This window comes from Microcebus murinus, chromosome 1 (genome assembly GCF_040939455.1).
Source record: "Microcebus murinus isolate Inina chromosome 1, M.murinus_Inina_mat1.0, whole genome shotgun sequence".
NCBI lineage: Eukaryota > Metazoa > Chordata > Mammalia > Primates > Cheirogaleidae > Microcebus > Microcebus murinus.
The window spans coordinates 3,042,121-3,064,103 of record NC_134104.1 but is presented as its reverse complement, the minus strand read 5'-3'; the positions used below and the strand labels follow the sequence as shown (position 1 = coordinate 3,064,103).

At 59.1% G+C, this 21,983-nt stretch overlaps 1 protein-coding gene across 1 annotated transcript in view; it reads left to right on the top strand.

Annotated features, from left to right (window-relative positions):
* Positions 1-21,983, top strand: part of PDE9A (phosphodiesterase 9A) — a 94,102-nt gene that overhangs the window by 12,477 nt on the left and 59,642 nt on the right. The window contains exons 2-4 of the mRNA XM_075999951.1: positions 13,730-13,800; positions 15,491-15,568; positions 20,030-20,073. Coding sequence (XP_075856066.1) covers positions 13,730-13,800; positions 15,491-15,568; positions 20,030-20,073 — 193 coding nt within the window. The remainder of the gene's footprint in view (positions 1-13,729; positions 13,801-15,490; positions 15,569-20,029; positions 20,074-21,983) is intronic.

Genomic DNA, 21,983 nt, shown 5'->3' with positions numbered 1-21,983 from the left:
GGTCTCCGATCTCTGTCTTCACATCACCGGCTCCTCTGCGTGCCAGTCCCCCCTGCCCCTCTCACAGGGACACCTGGGATTGCATTTGGGGCCCACCCGGGTCATTCCGGTGATCTCATTTCAGAGTCTGCAGAGATTCTGCCGCGTCAGGTAGTGGCGTTCGCGGGTCCCAGGGGCTGCAGTCGGCGTCTGGGGGGCGGGAGCACCGCTCGGCCCCTGGGAAGCCTCAGCCACTGGGCGGCAGGCACTTCTCTCGCCTGCCTCGGTCTGCTGGGCACTGTGCGCTGTGCTTCCCAGCCTCACAGTGTCACCACGGCGCCCAAAACCCAGTGTCATCACGGCGCCCTGCGGCTCCGCCCCTCGAGGTCCGTCCTACGCCTGCCGGCCTTTGCCGTCCTGTTTGTGGGGCTGCCACCGCTGCCTCCCCACCTGCGGTCTGAGACACCTCTCTCCTTCCCGTCGAGTTTCCCCGAACACTTTGATCGAATTAACTCCTGCCCCGTTGGCCACGAGCCCCTGGATCCTCCACTTAACACGTCAGGGGCGGCCCGCCGTGTGCCTGCCGGACACAGGGAAGGATATGAGAAAGACACGCATCTCGGGAGACCCTGGCGAGCTCCAGAGCGTCGGCCGCGGAGCTGCATCCCGCCCCCCGGGTGCTCCTCTGGGGCCCCAGGGTGGGCAGGCGGGGCGTGAGTCCAGCAGCGCCCCACGCCGGCCGTGTGTTCCCGGGCCTCAGTTTCCAGAGCAGTGAAGTGGGGGCAGTGTCTGCCACATCCCAGGTGTCTCTGAGTGTCGCACAGAGGCCGCTGGTATCGTGTCCCCCTTGCGGGGCTGAAGAGGTGGGGGCATCTGCCCGTCCCCGCGTGGACGGGAGGCAGAGCCGGGGTGCGAGGGGAGGCCTGGCTGCGGCTCAGGCTCCGCGGGAACGCGCCTGCCGGGAGAGTCGGCCCCACGGGACGGGGCGGTCACTCCAGCGACTCGGCCGGTGCAGGGGCCGCCCCGCGGAGCCTCGTGGCATGTGGAAGCAGGTGGACTGGTGCCGTCCCGTGGGGGGTGAGCGTGGGGAGCCTCGGGGGTGCAGAGACGTGCCCAGGGCCACACGGCTGGCGAGGGAAGAGCCCGAGCATGGTCTCCAGGCCCCAGCGCAGAACCTCGCCCGCCAGCCGGCCCGGGGGCTTGTTATTGGCTCTCTCTTCTGTCTCATGATGACCCTACAAGCTTTGTGAGGGCAGCGAGGACAGTTTCGGGGCGTCTCTTTGTACTTGCCTAAAACTAGCCCTCCCTCCATTCCAGGAGGCTCTGCACGAGCGCTGCTCTTAGTCTCATCCGTCAACAACCGGCGCGATCACCCTCCCCACGGTCTTCCTCTTCCCACCTCGGGTCTTCCGTCTCTGCCACCCGCCGCCCCTCTGCGGGCTCTGTCCCTGCCCTCCTCCCCCCACCCTCCTCACTCTCTGGGCCGCGCCTCTGCAGTGGCAGTGACGGCACCCACCTGCAAGGTGCGCGCTTAGGATGGAAGGTCACGTGTGTGCAGCGCCAAGCAGACGGCCAGGAGGGAACGTCACACACAGACACGCACACACCACACACGCTCGCACACACGTGCGTGCGTGCACACGCGCACACACACAAAGATGCTCATGTTTTCAGGTCAGGATCCTAGCGGGGCCCACGCATCACGCTTGCTCCGTGTCTCCCTGAGTCTCTCTCTGCCCGCGAGCTTCACCCCCGGGCCTCCCGCGTACTGCTGAAGCGCGTGCTGTCTCTGATCCTTGAAACACGGCCGGAGACATACACGTGACAACCCAGAAGCGCGGAGGGACCGTTGCTGACTCCTTGCTCGCGCCAGCGCGCTGCGTCTAGAGACCGCGGAGCTCCTCGCGGCGCGTGCGAAGGTGTCCCACACGAGCTTCCGCGTGACCCAGCCGGGGCGGGGGCGGGAGGGCGGCGTGGGGGCCCGGGAGGCCGGGAGGCGGGTGGCTGAGGTTTCGGTGTGGGTCCTCGCCTTCTGGACATATCTCAGCATTTCTCTAGCTCAGAGATTTTTTTTTTTTTAAGGCACCGTCTGCAGTGTGTCTGGCACATAGTAATTAATGATAATGTCTGCTATTATTTTATACTCTTTTTCAAATGAAACGACCTGAAAACTATCTCCTAAATGGGAAAGGGAAAGGAGGCTGAATAACAGATTTTATTTTAGCAAACAAACCGCAGCGGTTGCTCGCACGCTGAGCTGTTACCCGCTCGGAACGCGGCATCACTGTATTCTAAAAACAGGAGACAGAGCAGGGCGAACAATAAGTTGGATTCGTGCATGTAGTTTAGAATTGGAGATGAATTCCAGACATACAGAGAGGGGTGGATGGACGGGTGGACAGGTAGGTAGCCTGCAGTGTTTTCTTGATTTATTTCTTGGGTAATAAAACACAATGGAATGTGGAGTTTGGGGCTTGGTCTGTTCTCAGCTTGTTTGGTTTTTGGGTTTTTTTATATACTAAACGCTTGCAATTCTCAGGCCCTTCACAGCCCCGGGGGTAGAAATCTGGGAAGGCGCCTTGGGCTCGGGTTCCGAGGGCGGGTCCCCGGTCCCCACCTCCGAGCTAAAGTGCGGCCCGAGGGCCGGCGCTGGTTTGCTTCAAGGGCGGATGGAGTCTGGCGAAAGCTCACGGAAGCTCATGTGAAAGCTTGGTAGCTTATAAAAGCGATAAAAAATGAATCAGTCTGGGATGGAGACAATAAAAGGAATGTGAATTAGTTTATTTTCCTTGTGGAGGCCTGAGTCAGTATTTCTCCTGCGTGCGCGGCCAGAATTATCGGTAATTGGAAAACCGGGCTGACGGAAGACGCGTGTCCCGGGGCGTGTGGGGGGGCAAGGAGGCGGCGGGACCACCCTGCCCCCCACGCAGCCCTCAGCTGAGGTCCCATGTCAGGTACAACCTGCGCGTCTAGAGCCGTGGGCTGGCGGCGGCCGCGTGAGTCTAAGACCGTGTCCAGGACGCAGTGGTCAGGCCAGCCCTGGTCTCACGTGTCCCCGTCGGTGGGGGTGGCAGCGACACCGAGCTCAGGAGGACCCGGGTCCCTGGGCTTGCAAGCCGCTAGGCTCTGCTTCTGGCCCGGGCAGGCGCTCAGTCCCCGTTGGTGGCTGTGGCGGCGGGGGCATCATCACTTACATGACATAAAACCGGGGAACACGCAGGCGTGCCTTGGCGCCAGCGTTCCCCGAGCACAGGCCGAAGGGCAGGTCCGGCTCGGTGGCAGGGTGCCGGGGAACCGACCCAGGCCTGGCCCGCAGGACGGCACACTCCACAGCCTCTGCACGGTCGGAGGGAGAGAAAACTGACGCTGACCGGAGTGCGGTCACACTGGTCGTTTAACCTCTCAGAGTTTGATGTCCTGTGTACCCCGCGTGGCTGAGCTTATCAATGAATACGTGTTTGCGCTGCTGCGATCTCAGGCTCTCCTTGCACTTTGGACACAGCTGGACGTGGCTCACAATCAATACGGAGGTCAGTGGGTCGGTCAGAGCAACCAGAGCCTGCGCTGCGCCCGGATCCCCAGGTTCACACGGCCCTGCGCCCCGAGTGCCGCGGGAACGCCCGGAAATGCCGGCACGCTGAGGTTGAGCCTGCGTGCCCTGGTGCCCCTCGCTTGTGAAAACGGCCTTGGAAGGGGCCAGGAGGAGGAAGACCATCCACGCGTTTTCAGGGCCTCCCGCAGGCACACTGCCATTCACCGAGCACTCGCGGTGCACCGGGCCTCCGCCTGCCGCCATGCATCTTCTTAACGTCCCCGTGGGTGAGGTTGGACGAGTCTCGCTCTGCAGCAGAAGGATCGGAGCCCCAGAAAGTTTGAGAAACCTGCCCTGGGTCTAGCTGGTAGGAGGAGGGGCCAGACTGAACTCACATCTCTGACTCCTCCTTTCCCTGCCCTCTGCCCTACTTGCACCTGGAGCAGTGCACAGCATCAACGCCTGGCCGGGCCATCCTGCAGGTATCAGGTATCAGGCGGCCGACAAGCACTGACGTGGCCAACCCAAGGCCCACCCACCTGGAACGGAGCCAGCTGAGAGCACTCGTTCCTGAGGTCATTCTGCTGACCGACTGCCCTCACCACCAACCTCCTCCACCCCGATGGCCTCAGAGTTTAGGGTAGCAGTTTGCAGAATTTTGGTAACTGAACCTTTTTTTTTCCTTACAAAATTGTAAGTACCTGGCCGGGCGCGGTGGCTCACGCCTGTAATGCTAGCACTCTGGGAGGCCGAGGGGGGCGGATTGCTCGAGGTCAGGAGTTTGAAACCAGCCTGAGCAAGAGTGAGACCCCGTCTCTACTCTAAATAGAAAGAAATTAATTGGCCAACTAATATATATAGAAAAAATTAGCCGGGCATGGTGGCACATGCCTGTAGTCCCAGCTACTCGGGAGGCTGAGGCAGGAGGATCGCCTGAGCCCAGGAGTTTGAGGTTGCTGTGAGCTAGGCTGACACCACGGCACTCACTCTAGCCTGGACAACAAAGTGAGACTCTGTCTCAAAAAAAAAAAAAAAATTGTAAGTACCTAATATATAAAGCCTATATAAGCAGTTAAGCAACAAGCTTATTCATATCCATTCATTTTATAAATTCCCATTTGCAGCACCCAATAGAGAGTTAACGAGAACAAAGAAGGCTCTGGTGTGAGTGCCCCATCGTTTGGGACGGGGTTCAGGGTGACCGCTGCAGGCTCATAATAGCCTCCGAGTCACTTGGCTTCAGTTTGTCCTGCTGGTGCCCAAACGGAGAGACCCCACCGTGCTGCACGGGAAGGGGCTGCCTGCACCGTTCTGCAGATGGGGACAGGCCCAGCCCCCTGGGCAGAGCAGCCCCACCACCCGCTGGCCCTCGGGGCATCTGCAGGACACGTGGATCTCAGCAGCTCAGTGGACACCGAGTGGACTGACCCCAGCGATGATGGCCCTGCCCTCGGATGTGCTGGTGTTTGGGGTGCTACACACTGAGTGCTGCTTCGTAATTAGCTTCTAGAAGAGTTAGAATAGAAATGAAGAAATGAAATCAGAATCCATGCTGCCGATACCCGCTCCCCCAAACCCTCCCTGCAGGGCTGCGCAGGTGGGCAAGGAGCAGGTCTCGCCCCTGCCCCTGCCGGTCTGGACCCAGGGGAGCCCCTGCCCTGGCTCACCACAGCTCCCAGGAACCCCAGGCTGCAGACCCTTCCTGGTCACCGAAAACCTCACTCCACACAGTCTGGGGGGTGCGTGGATCCGAGGGCGATAGGAGGCGATGGAGCTTTCGAAATTCCTTAGCCACTTCGGTACCAGCGTCGGCTACAGTCGACAGCCACAGATGAACGTGCACAGCCCAGCGTCGACTTTAGCCGACAGCCGTGATGTGACTTTCCTAATTTTTCATTTATCAAAATAAAATTGTGAGCATTTAAACATAACGTAATGAAAACATGCATGTAAATGTTATCTATTCTGATTTACGTTGCAAGTAAAGCTGCCTGTAAAGTAAAACAAGCTTTCAGTGCTTTAAAGCTTTCCTCATCACACGAGAGCAAAACAACTGGCCGTCAATGCACAGCACAGACCGCCGTGCGGACTGTGAGTGCTGGCTGTGGGCGAGGCTTCGCGGCCGGGCGCGCCGTCCCGAAGTGGTTAACTCCCTGCCAAGTCCTGGCCCCTGGGGGTGAGGCCTGGCTGTGGGATTCAGCACGACTGTCAGGAACGAAAAGTGGGGTGGGGGCTGCTCCTCTCTCCTCTCCCTCTGTCTGCGTGCCTTGGGGTCACTAGGCGCAAGACCCCTCAAGCTCCTGGCCTTTGTCAGACTAGGGCACCTGTGGCCCCGCAGAGCCGCGGAGCCCACCCCCGCCCCCTTCCCAGCAGGACCTGGCCTGGTTCTCTGCCACGTTCTTGTTCCTTCTGTGACCCTCTGTGACCCCCACATCTCAGATTGTCTCTTGGTCCCCCCCAACCACGCACCCATCCCCATGGCTCCCAGCTCTGTGCTATTTAAATTCTGAGCTCTGTCCTCTGCTTAACCGCCATTTGGTTTTCTCTTCTACTTGGCTTCATGCCAAGAGTGCTCCTCCCAAATACAGTGGCAAAGACCGTTTCTCCCGTGGGGATTTATGTGGCGTGGCGTGCTCACGCGCTGGCGCTGTTATCGGTCTCCGCCTCGGCTTCCAGAGCCGGACAACTTTTTCCTTGGCGATAAAAACCCCGCATATGCACTGTGGGAAATCTGAGAAATGCACAACAGTATCAGGAAGGGAGAAAATCGTTCCTTCCCCTACTACCCAGAGAAGACTGCTTTTAACACTTCAGGGCCTCTCTTGCGGGCGTTTGTTCATGCGAGCGTCCATATGTGTGCATGTGTGTACATGTGTGTGCATGCGTGTGCATGCGTGTGCAGCTTTCCTTACACCACTTTGTATCTGGCTGGTTTCCACTCGGCATTGCATAAGTGGCGGTTTCCGGCGCAGCATTAAATAGTCTTCAAAACGTGATTTCACTGCCTCTGTGATGTCCTTCGTGGAGACTTACTCACGTGTCATCATTTTGTTGTGTATGAGACGTTCGGCTTCGTTCCACTTCTCTGCAATAGATGACACACACGGAACGTCCCGGCTGCGTCTGTGCCTGCAGCGAGGCAGCCCGGGGCACGGGTTCGGGGACAGACCCAGGCGGTGGCCCTCGGCTGTGAGGATTCAACAAGGGGACTCGTGGGAGGTGTCCCTATCCATGCTCTTCGTATGACGTTTGTCATTATCGTTTCCCGAAGAGCCACCCTAGAAGTGGATTCTGGGCCTGGGGGGACACGCTTGGCCACACGGCTCTCCTCTGGGCCGTGTGGACTCCCATTCCTGGGCGGGCACCCTCCGGCACCTGAGTGTTGGTGCCGTCGCTGGGTGTCAGACGGCCTCCTGGAGGTAATAGTAGACGCAAGGAAGAGTCAGAGAGACCTGTGCACCCTCCGCACAGTGGCCCGCAGTGTCACAGCCAGGGTGTGGACAGGGAGACACCCCCCACTCCACTCAGGCTCCCCCGTCTCCCTGGAACTCACCTGAGCGTGTGCATTCGGTTCTGCACGATGCGCACACCTGCGTAAGTTCTTACACCTGCCACCACAGTCTCGGTCTAGAACGTTCCACCGCCGGAGGACAGGATCGCTTTATAACCACACCCCCACCTTGCTGCACCCCCAGCCCGCACCCACGCCCGCCACCCTGTCCCTAATTCCCGGCGAAGGTTAATCTGTTCTCCGTGCCTATAAGTCTGTCATTTCGAGACCGTCACACAAATGGAATGACAAGGGCGGTGACCTTTGGAGACCGGCCCTCGCTCACTGGCGTCATTCCCTTGAGGTCCACCCAGGCTGCGGCAGGCGTGTGGCAATGGTCTGTTCCTTCCTGCTGATCAGTGTCCCTCGGCGTGGACGAGGACAGTTCCTGCAGCGTTCGCCCACTGAAGGGCACCGGGGCCGGTTCCCGTGCGGGGCCACCTACCTGCCGCTTTCCCTTCACGGCCGGCCGGACGGCCCCCGTGTCACCTTCGGCAGCGCGGAGGCCAGCGCGGCAAACAGCATCATGGAGGTACAGAGTCAGCACAGCTGTGACGCAGGGTTGATGCTGACAGGCAGGACGTGCAGAGGCTGCACGGCGCGGCCGGCGCAACCACGGCAAGGGGGGCACGGCCAACGGCGCAGCTCTCGCCCCCCGGCCCCGCCGGTGCAGGAGCTGAGCCCAGTCGCTCTCCTCGGGAAGGGCGGGGGGGGGGGGGGGAAGGAGAGGCTGCCTCCCTGTCCCTGCCCGTAGGAGCTCAGCGTCCCTCTGTCTCCGGGCCGTGGCTGCCATCTTCAGCCGTGGCCCCTTAAAATCACGGGGGTGGGGGGTGGATGGAGGGCTGGGAAAGAGACACTGGGAGAATTATAATGAGGGAAAATCTTGCTCCAGATTGGTGCCTCCAAGTTCAGAGAGGCTCTGTGAGCACCGTTGCTACGGCAGCTGAATAAAGAAGTCTCACGGTCGGTGTAAGCAGTAACAGCAAGACAACGAGCATAATTGCATGTTTTACAACAGCCAGCCCCAAAGCACAACTTGCCCGACACGGATATTCTTTAAATGATTTGGAGAGGTGGCACAGGTATCTACAGTGACTGGGAAGGAACTCACGCCATCCTGGTTTACCAGCTCGGCGAGACCATCTCCCTGGTGGGAAAGACGGCAGCCGGCCGGGGGGGTGGGGGAGGCACCTCCAGCAATGCCCCCCCCCCGGCCCCTCGGGTCCCTGACAACACTGCTCTTTTGTGACCGTGCGGGGCTTTCCCTCCCCCGCCCGCCAACCTCAGCCCAAACCTTAATTGCCATCCGGTTATCCTACTTGTCCAGCATTTGGAGCATTTCGTAACACAGCACCACAGATGTTTGCGCAGGAAACCCACAGTCGCTGGCGGTCCCTGACTCCGTGCCAGTCCAAACTGGCATCCGACAACCCGGCAAGAAACTTCCGCACGGCTGCAAGGAAGTGGCTCCCGTGGAAATAGGGGGACAGGCTGGGGTCCGCCGTCCCCTGGGGGGCCGTCCCCTGGGGGGCGGGGTGGCAGGGGGGGCCTGGGCGGGGGCCTGGGGCGAGAGGGCCCGGCTGCACCTGCTGGCTGCCGACCGCGGCTCTGCTCTCGCCCGCCCTCCTGCCTGGGCTCCTGGCTGGTCAGGAGAGGGAGTCGTTCATTCCCTCCGCAGCCACGTTCGGGCTGAGTGGCCGCTGCCGTGGACAGGAGAACGGGGCAGAGACAGCGCGGAGCCACTTTCGTATCTGGAGCCCAAACACACCCGCGCCGTGCGGGCGCCGCCCCTGCGCAGCCTGCACGCCCCCGAGAGCGCCTCGCCCGGGCCAGGCTCGGCCTCTGAGCGGGGCCAAGGAGGCCCGGCCCGGGCGGCCCTCTCCCCACCACCGACGGCAGGGCACGGGCAGTAAAGCCGGCTTTCCCTCAAACTTAGAGTTTCCGTGTGGCCGCGCACGTGTGGTTCTGGCGCAGTACGCCGAAGGGCGCACATCCGCAAACGCACGCTCCAAACCTCGGAACTGGCGCGGGAAGAACGGACTGCGACATCTACCGTGTGGCCAGCGTTCCCTCGGCACCCGCCCACCCAGATCCACAGACGAGGGAAGCGGTTGACAGTGCTGCCAGCCCATTTACGGAAGGGGAGACTGAGGCTCCAGGGGCTGCGGCGTTGCCCACCGGGTTGAAAGAGCCGGCAGACAAAAGGGGTAGCTGGTTAAGCGCGGGACTTCCGATTCCCGAATCCGATGCTCTTTCCGTAGCGTGGTGGAGGCTGGTTTGAACACGGACATTAAATGGCGGGAATGCCAGGAGGCGGTGCGTGCTGTGGCCAGGCGTGTGCAGTCCGGGGTGCAGTCCCAGTGCGTGTTCTGCTGGCTGGGCACGTGGGCGCTACACACACCTCCGTGCGCCTCGGTTTCTGGTGTGAACACCTTAGAACAGCCGTGGCTTGTGCCTGGTGCCTGAGTACCAACATCCCCCTATGCGGGCGGGACGCAGACGCCCGGACAGAGAAGCTGTCCCCCGCCCCCGACACCCACGGCGGCATGTGAAGCAGCGTCAATATCCGGCCGAGCAGCCTCCGGCCCTCGCTCGTGTCTCTTATCTCGTGTTAATATCACGGCGCTGCCCGTCAAACCGCATGAAAGACTTCGGGGTGGTTTGCCGGCCTCCTGACGGACTCCCGTCCTGATCTGCCTCCGGGCTGGACCCAACAGGCAGTCTTTGTTTTTCCATTCATCCTGCTGCCTCCGCATCTCATTTTTAAATTTCATTTTATCGACTTTTTTATTTTTTTATTTTTTTGCGCTGTTGTTTCTGGATAAAGGGTAGGAGATCTGCACAGTTATTCAGCACATGCACAGAAAGGCACAGGGTCTTCTCAGGGTCCCAAGCCACAGCGGGGCTGGTTTCCCGCACGCCAACGGGGAACGAGGCTGTCCAAGCCCCCGCCCGCCACCCCGCCTTTGGGGCTCGCGTGCTGCCCGGTGCCCGGCCTCTCCTCTGCCTCAGCCCCGCTAAGGGCTGGTGAACAGCAACACCACAGGCTAAAACCGAGGCTCCCGGTCAGATACAAAGTGAACCTGTGTCAGAGATGTTTACTTAGCTCGTTAGTCGAATGAGGAGACCGGTAAGATGTTGCAGCCAGCTCCAGGGAGAAACCAAAGGACCGTAAATGCACGCAGGGCGCAGGGCGCAGGAAGGGGTTCACGCTGGTCTCCATTGGAGACGTGCAGCGGAAACTCTTTTACTTACTCAAAATTTCCTTACAGCCCCCCCAGCTTTTGCCAAAAATAACCCCAAAGCAAGATGATTCTTCATCACAGAACAAGGCTGGCGCCACCAGGTTCGGCTTGATTATTTGCACGGGAGTGGCGGGAGTGACAATGTGCCGCGTGGGCCTTTTGGGGTCTGCTCTGCTGGAAGATGTCACGGTTAGAGTTTTAAAGCCTTCATTCTTTGCTACCCTGAGGCTAGGAAACCAGGCACAAAGCCCTCCTGCGGAGTTTGCCTGCCGTACCCACAAAGTCCGGCAAACTCCTCTCCTCTCAGGGTCCCCAGCCTGCCGGTGAGTGTGGCCGGCCCTCCCCTCTGCAAGGCTGGGGCCCTGGGAGCCTCCCGGCCTCCCTGCATCCCCCGGGACTGTGTGAGCACAGACTCTGCAGCGTCTCCCCCAGCTCAAGGCACGCCGTCACACGGGGTGAGGAGCACACGCGGCTCCCAGGAGAGGCCTTGGCTGCACAAGGCATCCGGATTATATCCTGGAGAAGGCACGGCAGGTCCTCATGGGGACTTTGCAATAGCTGTCCTGCCACCGGGAGTGACGGCTCCGTCGGGGTGTCTGGATTGAGGAGTGGGAGAGCAGGCAGTGAGGATCAGATACTACTGACTCGTTTCCGTTTACCAGGACTCCGCCGGGTTTTCAGGGTTACGGTGGCTTGAGAAGAAAGAGAAAGGGCTTTCTTGCAGAGCTCGAAAGCCAAACCCTAGAACACCAGCAATGCCACAAGCAAGCCCCGTAGTGTCTCCTGTTACCTCACTCTCCTTCCGGTGGGCCTTGGGTTGGCAGCCTCAGGAAGCTGTTTCTCAACCAGGGAAGGTTCTGGAAGCCCTAGGCCAGCCCCCTGGACGGGCCCAGAGCATGGTCTGAGCGAAGCCGTCGGAACTTGTCCTCAGGCCTGTTCCTTGGGGGTCGGCATTGGAGGTGCCTGGGGCAGCCCTTGCCTATGGGACTCTAGGCTGCGTCATCCAAGTCCCCGACGGCACAGCCTTGAGGCCAGGTCAGAGTAAAGCCAACCATCTGCAGAGGGCAGCTGCCCGCTCTTGGGCCCGTTTCACAGAAGGTACAAAGGGGTTGAGTGGCTTGCCCAGGGTCCTGGAGGTTAGAGCAGCTGAGGATGCCCCTGGCCCCCTGCCCCTGCCCTGGCCCCACACTCCTGCACGGAGGAGCCCTGGGCTGGGCGCCCTCGACAAGTCGCGTCCCTTCCCGGTGTGAAGGGGCTGAGACTCCACAGTCGACACCTGGGCCTCTCGAGGTGCCTCCGGCAGGCACGTCCGGGCCAGCCCCGAGAAGCCGTGGTTTGAGCTGGTCTTGGCAGGCGTTGCTGGAGAGGACCGAACCCTGAGATCACCCCGTGGAGTCTGGGGGCTGGGCAGGACCCCTGCAGGCCGGGGGTGCGCTTCGTGCACAAGGGGAAAAGCAGGGGAGAGGGTGTCTTTATGGAGGGGCCCCCTGCCGCGGCCACACAAGATGGAGCGTGGGGACCGCAGGACCTCCACCTCTTGCAGGACCAGAGACCCCCAGAAACGCATCTTGGAGTGGCGGCTCCTAATCTGTGGAGCCCACTAAAGATAAAACGCAGGTTCCTGGGCCCAGCCCAGCCCCACGGCATGAGAATCCCTGAGCTGGGGCCCAGAAACCTGCGCTTTCTGTCGGGACTTGCACTCTGAGGGGCACCTGCCTCCTCAGCAGGGCCCCAGGGCCCTCTGCAGCCCCTGCCGGCTTTCCGAAGTCCCCGGGCGCATGGAGAGTGTTCTTGCCTTCCTCCCCCGGCACCCCGCCTTCTGCACCCACCTGCGAGCCCGCCCCAGGCCCGGTGAGCCTCACAGGTTTGCAGCGGGAAGGTCAGACCCTCCCCTGCCGCCGTGGGCACAGCCAGAGTGGCTGTGGGGTGGACTGTGGCTCGAGCTGAGGACGGCGCCATGGTGGGAGCCAGGGCCTGGCTCCCGGCTAGACGAAGGCAAGATGCCCCTGGCAGGGGATGGGGGGGTGGCCACTGCACTGAGGCCGGGAATTAGAGGCGGGAGGGGGAGGGCACCCCAGCGGAGGGAGGTCGGAGCAGCGGGCAGGGCTTGGGGGTGTCTGCGAGACTGGAGTGAATGCCGGGGCGGGGGGAGCTTGGAGAGGACGCTGGCTAGGACCCCAGAACCCCCGTGCACAGCAGGGAGGGGGGCTTGCCCGCGGGGTGGGGGTGTGCGGGGCAGCGGGGCAAGGCCCGAGTGGGGCCGGCGAGAGACTACTGCACCAGTCCAAGCGTGACGAGGGTCGAGCCGTGTCAGCAGCCTCAGGATGGAGCGCATGCTGCAGACGCAGGGGCCGTGCAGACAGACCACACGGACCACACGCGGCCGGCCGGCTGACACCCGGCACGGATTCCCGGGGGAGGGATCGGCAGGGTGAGAACAAAGCGGCCGCCTTTGTCTTATCTCCGCCGGTGCAGCCGCACGCAGGAAACGGCATTAGTCACGGAGAGGCTAAGTCTACGGGGGAAGAAATCTGCTTTCTGTGTTTCACTGTTTCCAAGTGGAGAAAAAAGCAAACTACTCTTTAGCTAAAAATAAAAAAACAAAAAAACGATGCACTGGGCACCAAAAACTAGCCGTCTTCTCGGGCTTGCGGCTCTCCCGCCAGGACCGCGCCGGCGAGCAGAGAAGCCGTCGGCCGCGGGCAGCCGCGCTGCGGAGGGAAGCATCTACTGCCATGGAAATGGGGGCGAGGTGTGGCCTGGGGGGCCGTCCCCGCTGGGCCAACACCCCCGCCCTGGAGGGGTTTGGGCCGAGGCACGCAGTCAGGACGCGGAGAGCAAAAGACGCAGGTGCCCCGGGCGCGGCCTTGCCGCGGCCGGCCCGCGGGCCACGCGCACCGTGGTCAGAGCAGTTGTGTCTCTCCCTGGCGCCCGCCGCCCGCGGCCGGCTTGTGGTCATTTTGATGTCCCCTCTTTGATGGCGTCCTTCAACCTCAAGCCCTCAGGACCCAAAGACGAGAAGGCAGTCTTTCTGTTTAAGTTAATGAACTTGCATTTGTTTTTTGCCTTTCACATAATGAGACCACGGGGGACTCACTGCCACGCTGCTGCCGACGGTGTCAGCGCCGGCGGTCAGTCCCGCTTCGCCCGCGGCGAACGCTGCAGTGTCACCCACCCACCGGCGAGTGCCCGCGGGGCGAGGGGGCTACTTTGGTTTTCACAGCTCTTTGCGCTGAACAGAAGAATAGAGTTTTCCACGACCTGTATAAATCAGCCGACAGAAAGACGTGCGCGTGACATTCCCGCACCCGGGGTTATAGTCTTGCTTTTTAAGGCAAACGTTCAGGTGGGAGCGAGAGAGGAAGCAGGTGGGATGGAAACCTGCCGTCTCCATGGAAACCTGCTGTCGCTTGTGTCTTGCAGGTGATCTTCAGCAAGTACTGCAACTCCAGCGACATCATGGACTTGTTCTGCATCGCCACGGGCCTGCCCAGGTGAGCGCCCGCCGCCGCGGCCCCGCGCCCCTCGGCGCACCCGGAGAGGGCCGAGCCGGGAAGGGTGCGGGGAGGGCAGAGGCCCTCTGGGCTCACCGGCTCCACACGGGCACCGTCGGGTCAGTGGACAAAATCCCACGGGAAGTCTCACCGCCCACTGCCCGCCACGGGTGTCGGCTGAGTCCACGCGGGGGAGCCGCTGGGCTGAACCAAGCAGAGCTTCCCTCTTCCGAGTCTGGGTTTCTCCTCTCGTTCCTTCTCTCGCGTTTGGGGAGGAGGATGTTTAGGTTTGGGTTGGTCCTCAGGCCCAAATCATCCAGCAGGTGCCTTTTCTGTGTCCCGGGGCTTGTCCCAGGTCTACGTTTGGCAAAAGACCGACGTCAGGAGTGAGTTGAGAAGACCGGTAGTCTGCCCTGTAGAGTCATCAGAATTCCCTAAGAGTTATTTTTCCTAAATCAACAGTTTGTTCAAACAAGTGAATTTTCTAATTATTAGCATTCTAACTTTCCCATCATAGGGGGTGACCAGGAGTAGCTTTGGCATGGGAGTAGCTTTGGCATGGGGTAGCTTTGCCATTGTGAGTAGCTTCAACACAGGGAGTAGCTTTGGCATGGCCAGTAGCTTTGGCATGGTGAGTAGCTTTGGCGTGGTGAGTAGCTTTGGCGTGGGAGTAGCTTTGGCATGGGAGTAGCTTTGGCGTGGCCAGTAGCTTTGGCGTGGCCAGTAGCTTTGGCATGGGAGTAGCTTTGGCACAGGGAGTAGCTTCAGCATGTCCAGTAGCTTTGGAGTGGCGAGTAGCTTTGGCGTGGCAAGTGGCTTTGGCGTGGCCAGTAGCTTTGGCGTGGCCAGTAGCTTTGGCGTGGCGAGTAGCTTTGGCATGGGAGTAGCTTTGGCACCGGGAGTAGCTTCAGCATGTCCAGTAGCTTTGGCGTGGCAATTAACTTTAAAGTTAGGGCTGAGGGAGAGAGAGCAATAGAAGCCATTCATAGACAGGCAAGAAAAGAGAGACCCGGGAGATGAAACTGCAGCAGATAGTTTGTGGCAGCAAAAGTAGCCCACAGTTCGAGGCATCTTTGGGTGTGTACATTAAGCACCGCGCTAAGAAATATATGTACGTTGTGTTTTATAACAACCCCAGGACTCAGGTGTCACCTCCATTGCATGGATTTTTAAGACTCACAACTGAGAATCGGAGAGCTTAAGTAACTTGGTGGGAGAACGCAGCTCGTAGGAGCCCCCAAAAGAGGAGGGGCTGGAGGAAGACGCGCCTTAACCATGTACAGCCGGCTCGTAGGAGAGGCGTGCGGTCTAGATGGGTGCCCAAGGGAACTGGAAGCAAAAAGGCAAACTGCAGATTCATCATCTGCTGATACAAATGTTAGTTCCTATTTTACCACAGTTTTTTTTTTAATCTCCCAACTCAGTAAATTCGACTTGCTCCAATTCCTGTTTCAAATTATTTAAAAACCTGCAAGCACTTAGCATTACACATGGCCGTTTAATTTCATTTGCAAACGGGCTGTCAGGGCCGGAGGCCGACCTCCCACCTCCCTGCCCACCCCGTGCGGGACGGCGGGGCCCCGAGACCCGTTCCTGCTCTTTCGGGCTCGGGCCTCAGGTGAGGCCCAGGTTCAAGTGTGCACCCAGAGCACGTTTCGGGTGAGAGCACAGACCTGGGTGTGCTTTTCAGGAACACGACCATCTCCCTGCTGACCACGGACGACGCCATGGTCTCCATCGACCCCACCATGCCGGCCAATTCCGAACGGTAAGGGCCCGCCGGCGCCGGCGCCTTGCTCTCTGCGTGACGTGAGAGGGTTTCTGTGATGTCCTTTAAGTTTCCTCCTGCAGGAAAGTCTGCCACCCAAGCAGAGACTCGGGCGGGGGAGGAGGGAGCATGCGGGAGGCTTGGCTGGGCTCCTCCTTGACGGGGGAGCTAGCCACTCTCCAAGACGGCAGTCACGGAAGGCACGGCTCTACGCTCACACCAGGAGCCCTCTGAGGAGGTGTCGTACAGAAGGGGAAACTGAGGCAGGGGGGCAAGAAGAGCAGCAGCGCCAGGCCCCGGGACCCCCGTCTCAGCCTCAGGAACGGCTGCGGGAGACACCCTGGCCACGGCCCCTGTGGACAGTTAGCACTTACCCATTTAGAGCCGGTCCCCATGTTCCTAAAGTGCGTGTGCAGGAGGATGCCGTGCACAGAAGGCGGGAGAAGCCAGGGACCCGGGCTGGAGTGGGGCAGGCCCAGAAAGTCCAGCGGGGCTGGCCGCAGATGCACCTGTGAGTGTGCGTGATGCAGGACAGGGAGGGGAGGACACCACCCAGGGCCCTCCGGTCGGTGGCCTGCCCTGTGCCAGCCGGCCCGGAGAGTCCCCAGCCGTCTCCACTTCTGTTCGCGGTTGGGAGAGGCAGGGTTTAAATTGCGTTCTTGGCCAGGCGCGGTGGCTCACGCCTGTAATCCTAGCACTCTGGGAGGCCGAGGCGGGTGGATCGCTCAAAGTCAGGAGTTTGAGACCAGCCTGAGCAAGAGCGAGACCCGTCTCTACTAAAAATAGAAAGAAATTAATTGACCAACTAAAAATATATAGAAAAAATTAGCCGCGCCTGGTGGTGCATGCCTGTAGTCCCAGCTACTCGGGAGGCCGAGGCAGGAGGCTGGCTTGAGCCCAGGAGTTTTAGGTTGCTGTGAACCAGGCTGACGCCACGGCACTCTAGCTCGGGCAACAGAATGAGACCGTGTCTCAAAAATAAGTAAATTGCATTCTTGTGAGGCAGTGAGCAGGTGGGTCATCAGGCATGGGGTGCACTCAGGGGCACCCTCTCTGTTGTCGTCTGCTGGTTACCCCCTGAGGGACTCAGTAGATGCTTGGCGACCTTTGTTAATCCGGTCACCAGGGTGTTCTGCCCAACCGCCCGCTCTGCACCCGCAGCAAGAAGCACGTGCCGGGCAGACCTTCACGTGTCCCCTGGCTGCTCACTATTTGGGCTCCACTGATGGCGTGGCCTGCGACCCCCACTTTGGCTCCCAGGGTGTCCCCCCACCCAAGGTGTGTGCACACCTGAGCACCCAGGGTGCACCTTCTCTGCTTCCACCTGCCCCCAGAACTCCTCTGTCCCGGTCAGCAAGGTCCTAGTGGGCTGTGGCTGGCACCGTCCAGGTCAGTTGTCTTCCCCGTCCCCTCGAGGCCCTAACCAGGCCTCCTCCCCCGGTAGCTGTGCCCATCGGCCTCCCCTCCTGTCCTCAGCTGGGGGCCATCTCCCACCCCACACCCCCCCCCCCGCTCCGATTCTCAGCTCCCCCGAAGGCGCTGAGCTAATTGGCTCCCCAGAGACTCCACGAGGATCTTTGTAAATCTCAGTGCCAGCCACGGCACCGCTGCATCTCGCTTCAGAGGGCCAGTCCCCGGGTGGCCTGTCACCCCTGACACCCACAGACTAAAGTGGCCTGGGCTGAGGGGACTTCACACAGACCCGTGCCTGGCAGTGCAAGCCAGGAGTCTCTGACTGAGAGACGCTGCATTGTTTTCCCTGAACTCGATCAAAATGGTCTATCTGCAGAGGTGTCAGACGGGTCAGGGTAGGGGGGCAGCTCACCTTGGCCCCAGGTGCACAGGTAACAAGGGGAAGCATCAGACACACCAGACAGAAGCCCTCGGAGCCCAGAGAGCCCATGTGTCTGAAATGCTGTCTCGTGAGATAAAATAAATGCCCGTCTGGGACAGAGACAGACAGGTGGAGACACTGTGGGCACAGCCGTGCCATCGGGCGTGGGCAGGGACAGGGTGGCTGTGGGTGCAGGTGTTACGGGTGGAGACACAGGTACGGTGGGACAAGAGAATAAACTCACTGCAAACCCGATGGTGACAGAGGGCAGCATGTGCCGAGACGTGGATCCGGTCCCCACGCCCCCCTGCGCCACTGTCATCTGTCCCCTCCTCCATTTCCTCTGCCACCCCTGCGTCCAGCCTGCCCCTCCCACCCGGCTGCCGGGTTCACCTTGGTCAGACAGCGCCTTCTCCATGATGGCCTCGTGACCTCTGCCCTGCCGACTTCTCCAGCTTGTCCCATGCGCCCCCTGCTCCACCACCAGGCTCAGCCCTCACCCCCCCCCGGGGGTCCTGCTTCCTCCACTCCACCTGTCCCTCAGGTGCCAGCCCCACCCGCCCTTCACCCGTCACCCAGCTCCCTCCCTCGGTGCACACCTCAGTCTGCAACGGCCTAGTTTGCCCATTTGCTATTGTCACTGCTGTCTGCCCCCCGGACTGGAATCCCTGTCGGGGAAATCCGGCCGTGTCCGCTGCTCCTTGCTCTGCTGCCCAGAGCGAGCAGCGTCTAGACCCATTCATGGTGTGACACGTCATCACGTCTGGCTTGGTGCTTTACTCTCTGCCAGTGGTTCTCAGCCGGGGGCAGTCTTATTCCTCAGGGGACACTGGACAGTGTCCAGAGATAATTCTGGTTACAACAAAGGGAAGGGGTGCTGCTGGCATCTGCTGGGTGGAGACCAATGTGCTGCTCAGTCCACGGGATGCCCCCACAAACTCACTGGCCCAGGGTGTCAGTAGTTCACCTGGCCCGGGGTGCCAGTGGTTCACCTGGCCCAGGGTGTCAGTAGTTCACCTGGCCGGGGGCATCGGCAGTTTACCTGGCCCTGGATGTCAAGGGCCCCAGTGGCCCCAGTGACTCACCTGGCCCAAGTGTCAGTGGTGCTGCCGATGAGAACCCACCTTCCGTGGTCTTCTCCCACGTTCTCTTTGGCCGTGGACAACCAGTCTGGGCAACATAAAGAGACCCCATGTCTACAAAAGAATAGAAAAATTAGCCGGGCATGGTGGTGCATGCCTGTAGTCCCAGCTACTCAGGAGGCTGAGGCAGGAGGATCACCGAGCCCAGGAGTTAGAGCCGCAGTGAGCTGTGTTGACATCACTGTACTCCAGCCTGAGATAGAGCAACACCCTGTCTAAAGGAAAAAACATAAGAAAGAACTTTTAGAGGAAGACGAACACGATGAAAAGTCAAGGCCAGCTTATCCCTTCCAGAGAGGGATGGCTTATGTCAGTCCTATGGCTGAGGAGGATGACGAAGATGCGACTTGATTTAGACCGAGTGCTCACACAGGCTCGGTGTCCAGTCCCGCAGCCGCCTGGCCTCGGTCGGTGGCTCACCTGGCGGCTCCCGTCCTGGCCCAGCCGCCCGTGGAGAGGCCGCCTCCGGGTGCTGCCGGGCAGAAGGGCAGGGCTCCGTCCCCGTGCACGGGCAGGCCCAGGAGCCTGGTGGCAATGGAGGGCTCTTGCTGCCCCTGTCGCGTGTCACGTCCACAGGGCGTCTCCCCCGGCGTCCCTTACGTGGGGGGAGTTGCCGGACACCCCTCCCCCGCTCTGTGCCCGCCCGCAGCGGGGTGGGGTCCAACCTGAGCTGGGACGTGGACGTCAGCTCCACGAGGGCAGGGGCGTTTCGGTCTTGCTCACGCTTGCATCCCCAGCCCCTGGCCAGGGGGGGCACGCGGTGAAACACGGGTAGGATGGAGGAGCAGACGAACGAACACGCGAACGACTCGAGCCTGTATTTCATTTTGCTGCCTTTGTTCCCAGTCCATTGGCTGAGACAGAGGGAATTTCTTTGGAATTGTAACGGGGTTGCCGGGCTGCCCTCCCCGGGGTGGCAGCAGCCCAAGCCCCCCACCCCCAGCAGCGCCTGTGAGCCTTTCCCCGTGTCCTTGTGGCACTCCTGTTGCCAGGTTTCGGGACCCGGCTGCACCGCTGGGCAGGAGAACAACCCGTCTCTCGAGGTTAGCTCCCCTTGCGCTGCCCGCCAAGTCCTGCCCTCCAGCACCCTCCCATCCACCTGGGGTCTTGGGGTTACTGGGGGTGACATCACCGAGACTCTGGTGCCCTTCTGACTTGTTGATCCGGGGGTGCAGGGCGGGGAGACGCAGGCAGCTCCGTGGGCTCTGCCCTGCCCGGCTGCGGGCTGCACTTTGACTGGCAGCAGCACCAGTGACGACATTGGTTCGCTGCCCAGATACGCACGTTATAGGGGAGCTTATCGTTTAAACGATGTATTTAAAATTCATCTGAAGGAAGAAACTCAGAGCAGCCGAAGAAACTAATTTCAAAACAAACCAAAAAAAAAAGCCTAATCCGCTGCATTCTAACTCGCGTGGGGACCTAGCTCCCCCGACAGCCGGCAGTGTCCACGGCATCTCACCGCGGCCGTCTTCTCTCTTGCAGCACTCCCTACAAAGTGAGACCCGTGGCCATCAAGCAACTCTCTGGTAAGGTGCTGCGGTCGATATTTAAATTAAAAAGAAAAAAAAAAAAAGAGTGATTGAGCCTGCCCCTGTGATTGAATATGTATTAGTCAAGCGTTTGGATCTACAGCCCGATGCTGTTACCGAGCCTGAAACCTTGTACACACCACTGCAGAGGTTCTGCCCACGACAGCCCTCTGGGACCCCCCCCAGTCCCTGAGGACTTAGCAGGTGCCAGGCGACACCCCACTCTGTCTTCCCGGCCCCACGCCGCCCCCCCTTCCCCCCGTGGCTGCCAGCCCGGGGCCATCTGCAGCCCGTGCAGCCGGTGGTGGTGTTGTGTTAGGATTCCTTTCCTTGTGGGTTTTATATCACTTTTATTTATGTATGATTTGTGCACAACCAAATGATCCCATTTAAGTGCCTTATTTTGATGAGTTTTGAGACGTTTCCTTCCACACCCTTGTAACCATCTCCAAAATCAAGACACGGCATTTACACCACCTGGAAAGTTCTCTGGTGCCTCCCCGTTCTTCTCTGTCCACGGCCGACCTGCTTTCTGACACCCCCCACCGGATTAGCCTCTCTGAGAGTTTCATAGGAAAGAAATTACGTAGTATGTGTGGTCTTTTTTGACTCGGCGTAATGTTTCTGAGATCCACCCATGTTGTGTGTGTACGTCGTTCAGTCCTTTTTATCGTAGTTCAGTTTTTGTTGAAATTACCGCAGTGAGTTTTCCATTCGCTCGTGGGTGGACGTTCGGGTTGATTCCAGTTTGGGGGCTTTTATAAATCCGGCTGCTGTCTCTGGGCATTAAAGTACAAGAGTTTGTGGGGGTGACCATGGTTTCATATATTTTATTTTTCTTGGATAAATACCTATACACCTAAGACACCTAAGACCTTGCCAAGTTTTTTTATGAAGTTGAACATATACTTAACCATCTTCCCTAAGAAAGGAACCATCAACCCCTAAGAGTGGGTTGGAAAAGCCTATAGGATGTTCCTCCAATCTGAGTGTGTCTGACATTGTTCTCACGATCAGCCTGGGCATGGGGTTTTGGAAGGAGCCTGTGTGTGATGTCCACGTGGCATTGCTGGCTTGTTCATGGTAGAGTTCATGGAGTGCCGTTCATCCCCTAACTTGCTCTTCTCTGGAGCGAGTCACTGAGTCTAGCCCACCTAAGGGGAGGAGAAAGAATTGAGGTTCTTTTCTCTCAAATATCCATTTGCTCCAGCACCATTTGTTGGAAAGCTGGTCCTCTCCTCCCGCTGCATTACCATGACGCCCTGGTCCAACATCCATGGGCCATTTAGGTGTGAGTCCTTTTCTGGGCTTCATGTCCTGTTCCATTAATACACATGTCTGTCCTTAAGCCGGCAGCACCTGTCAGGATTATGGTAGGTTGATAGCAGGTCAATCAGGTAGTGTAAGTCCTCTGGTTTCTTTCTTTTTTTTTCAAAAATGTTATTGCTTTTATTTTCGAATAAATTTTAGAATCAGTCTGTCAGCTGATACCAATTAAAAAAGTCTGTTATGATTTCGATTGAAGTTACAGTAAATACACAGAAAAATGTGGGAAGAATTAATATCTTCATAATGTTGAGTCTTCTCATTCATGAATATGGTATACCTCTCCATATGTTTGGGTCTCTTTGAATGTCTCTCAGTGATGTCTAATAGCTGTCAGTGTAAAGGTCTTGAATATATGTTGACAAATTCATCGCTAAGTATTTCACATTTTTAATGCTATCATCAGTGAATTTTGAAAAATTTCAATTTCCAGTATTTTTTAGTTCATAGAAATTGTATTTTGTGTATTGAGCTTACTAGACTCATTTAGTGGGTCTAGTACCTTTTTGTAGATTTCCCATGATTCTGCAGATAGTTTTCTACATCTGCCAATAAAGAATTACTTCTTCCATCTCTATCCT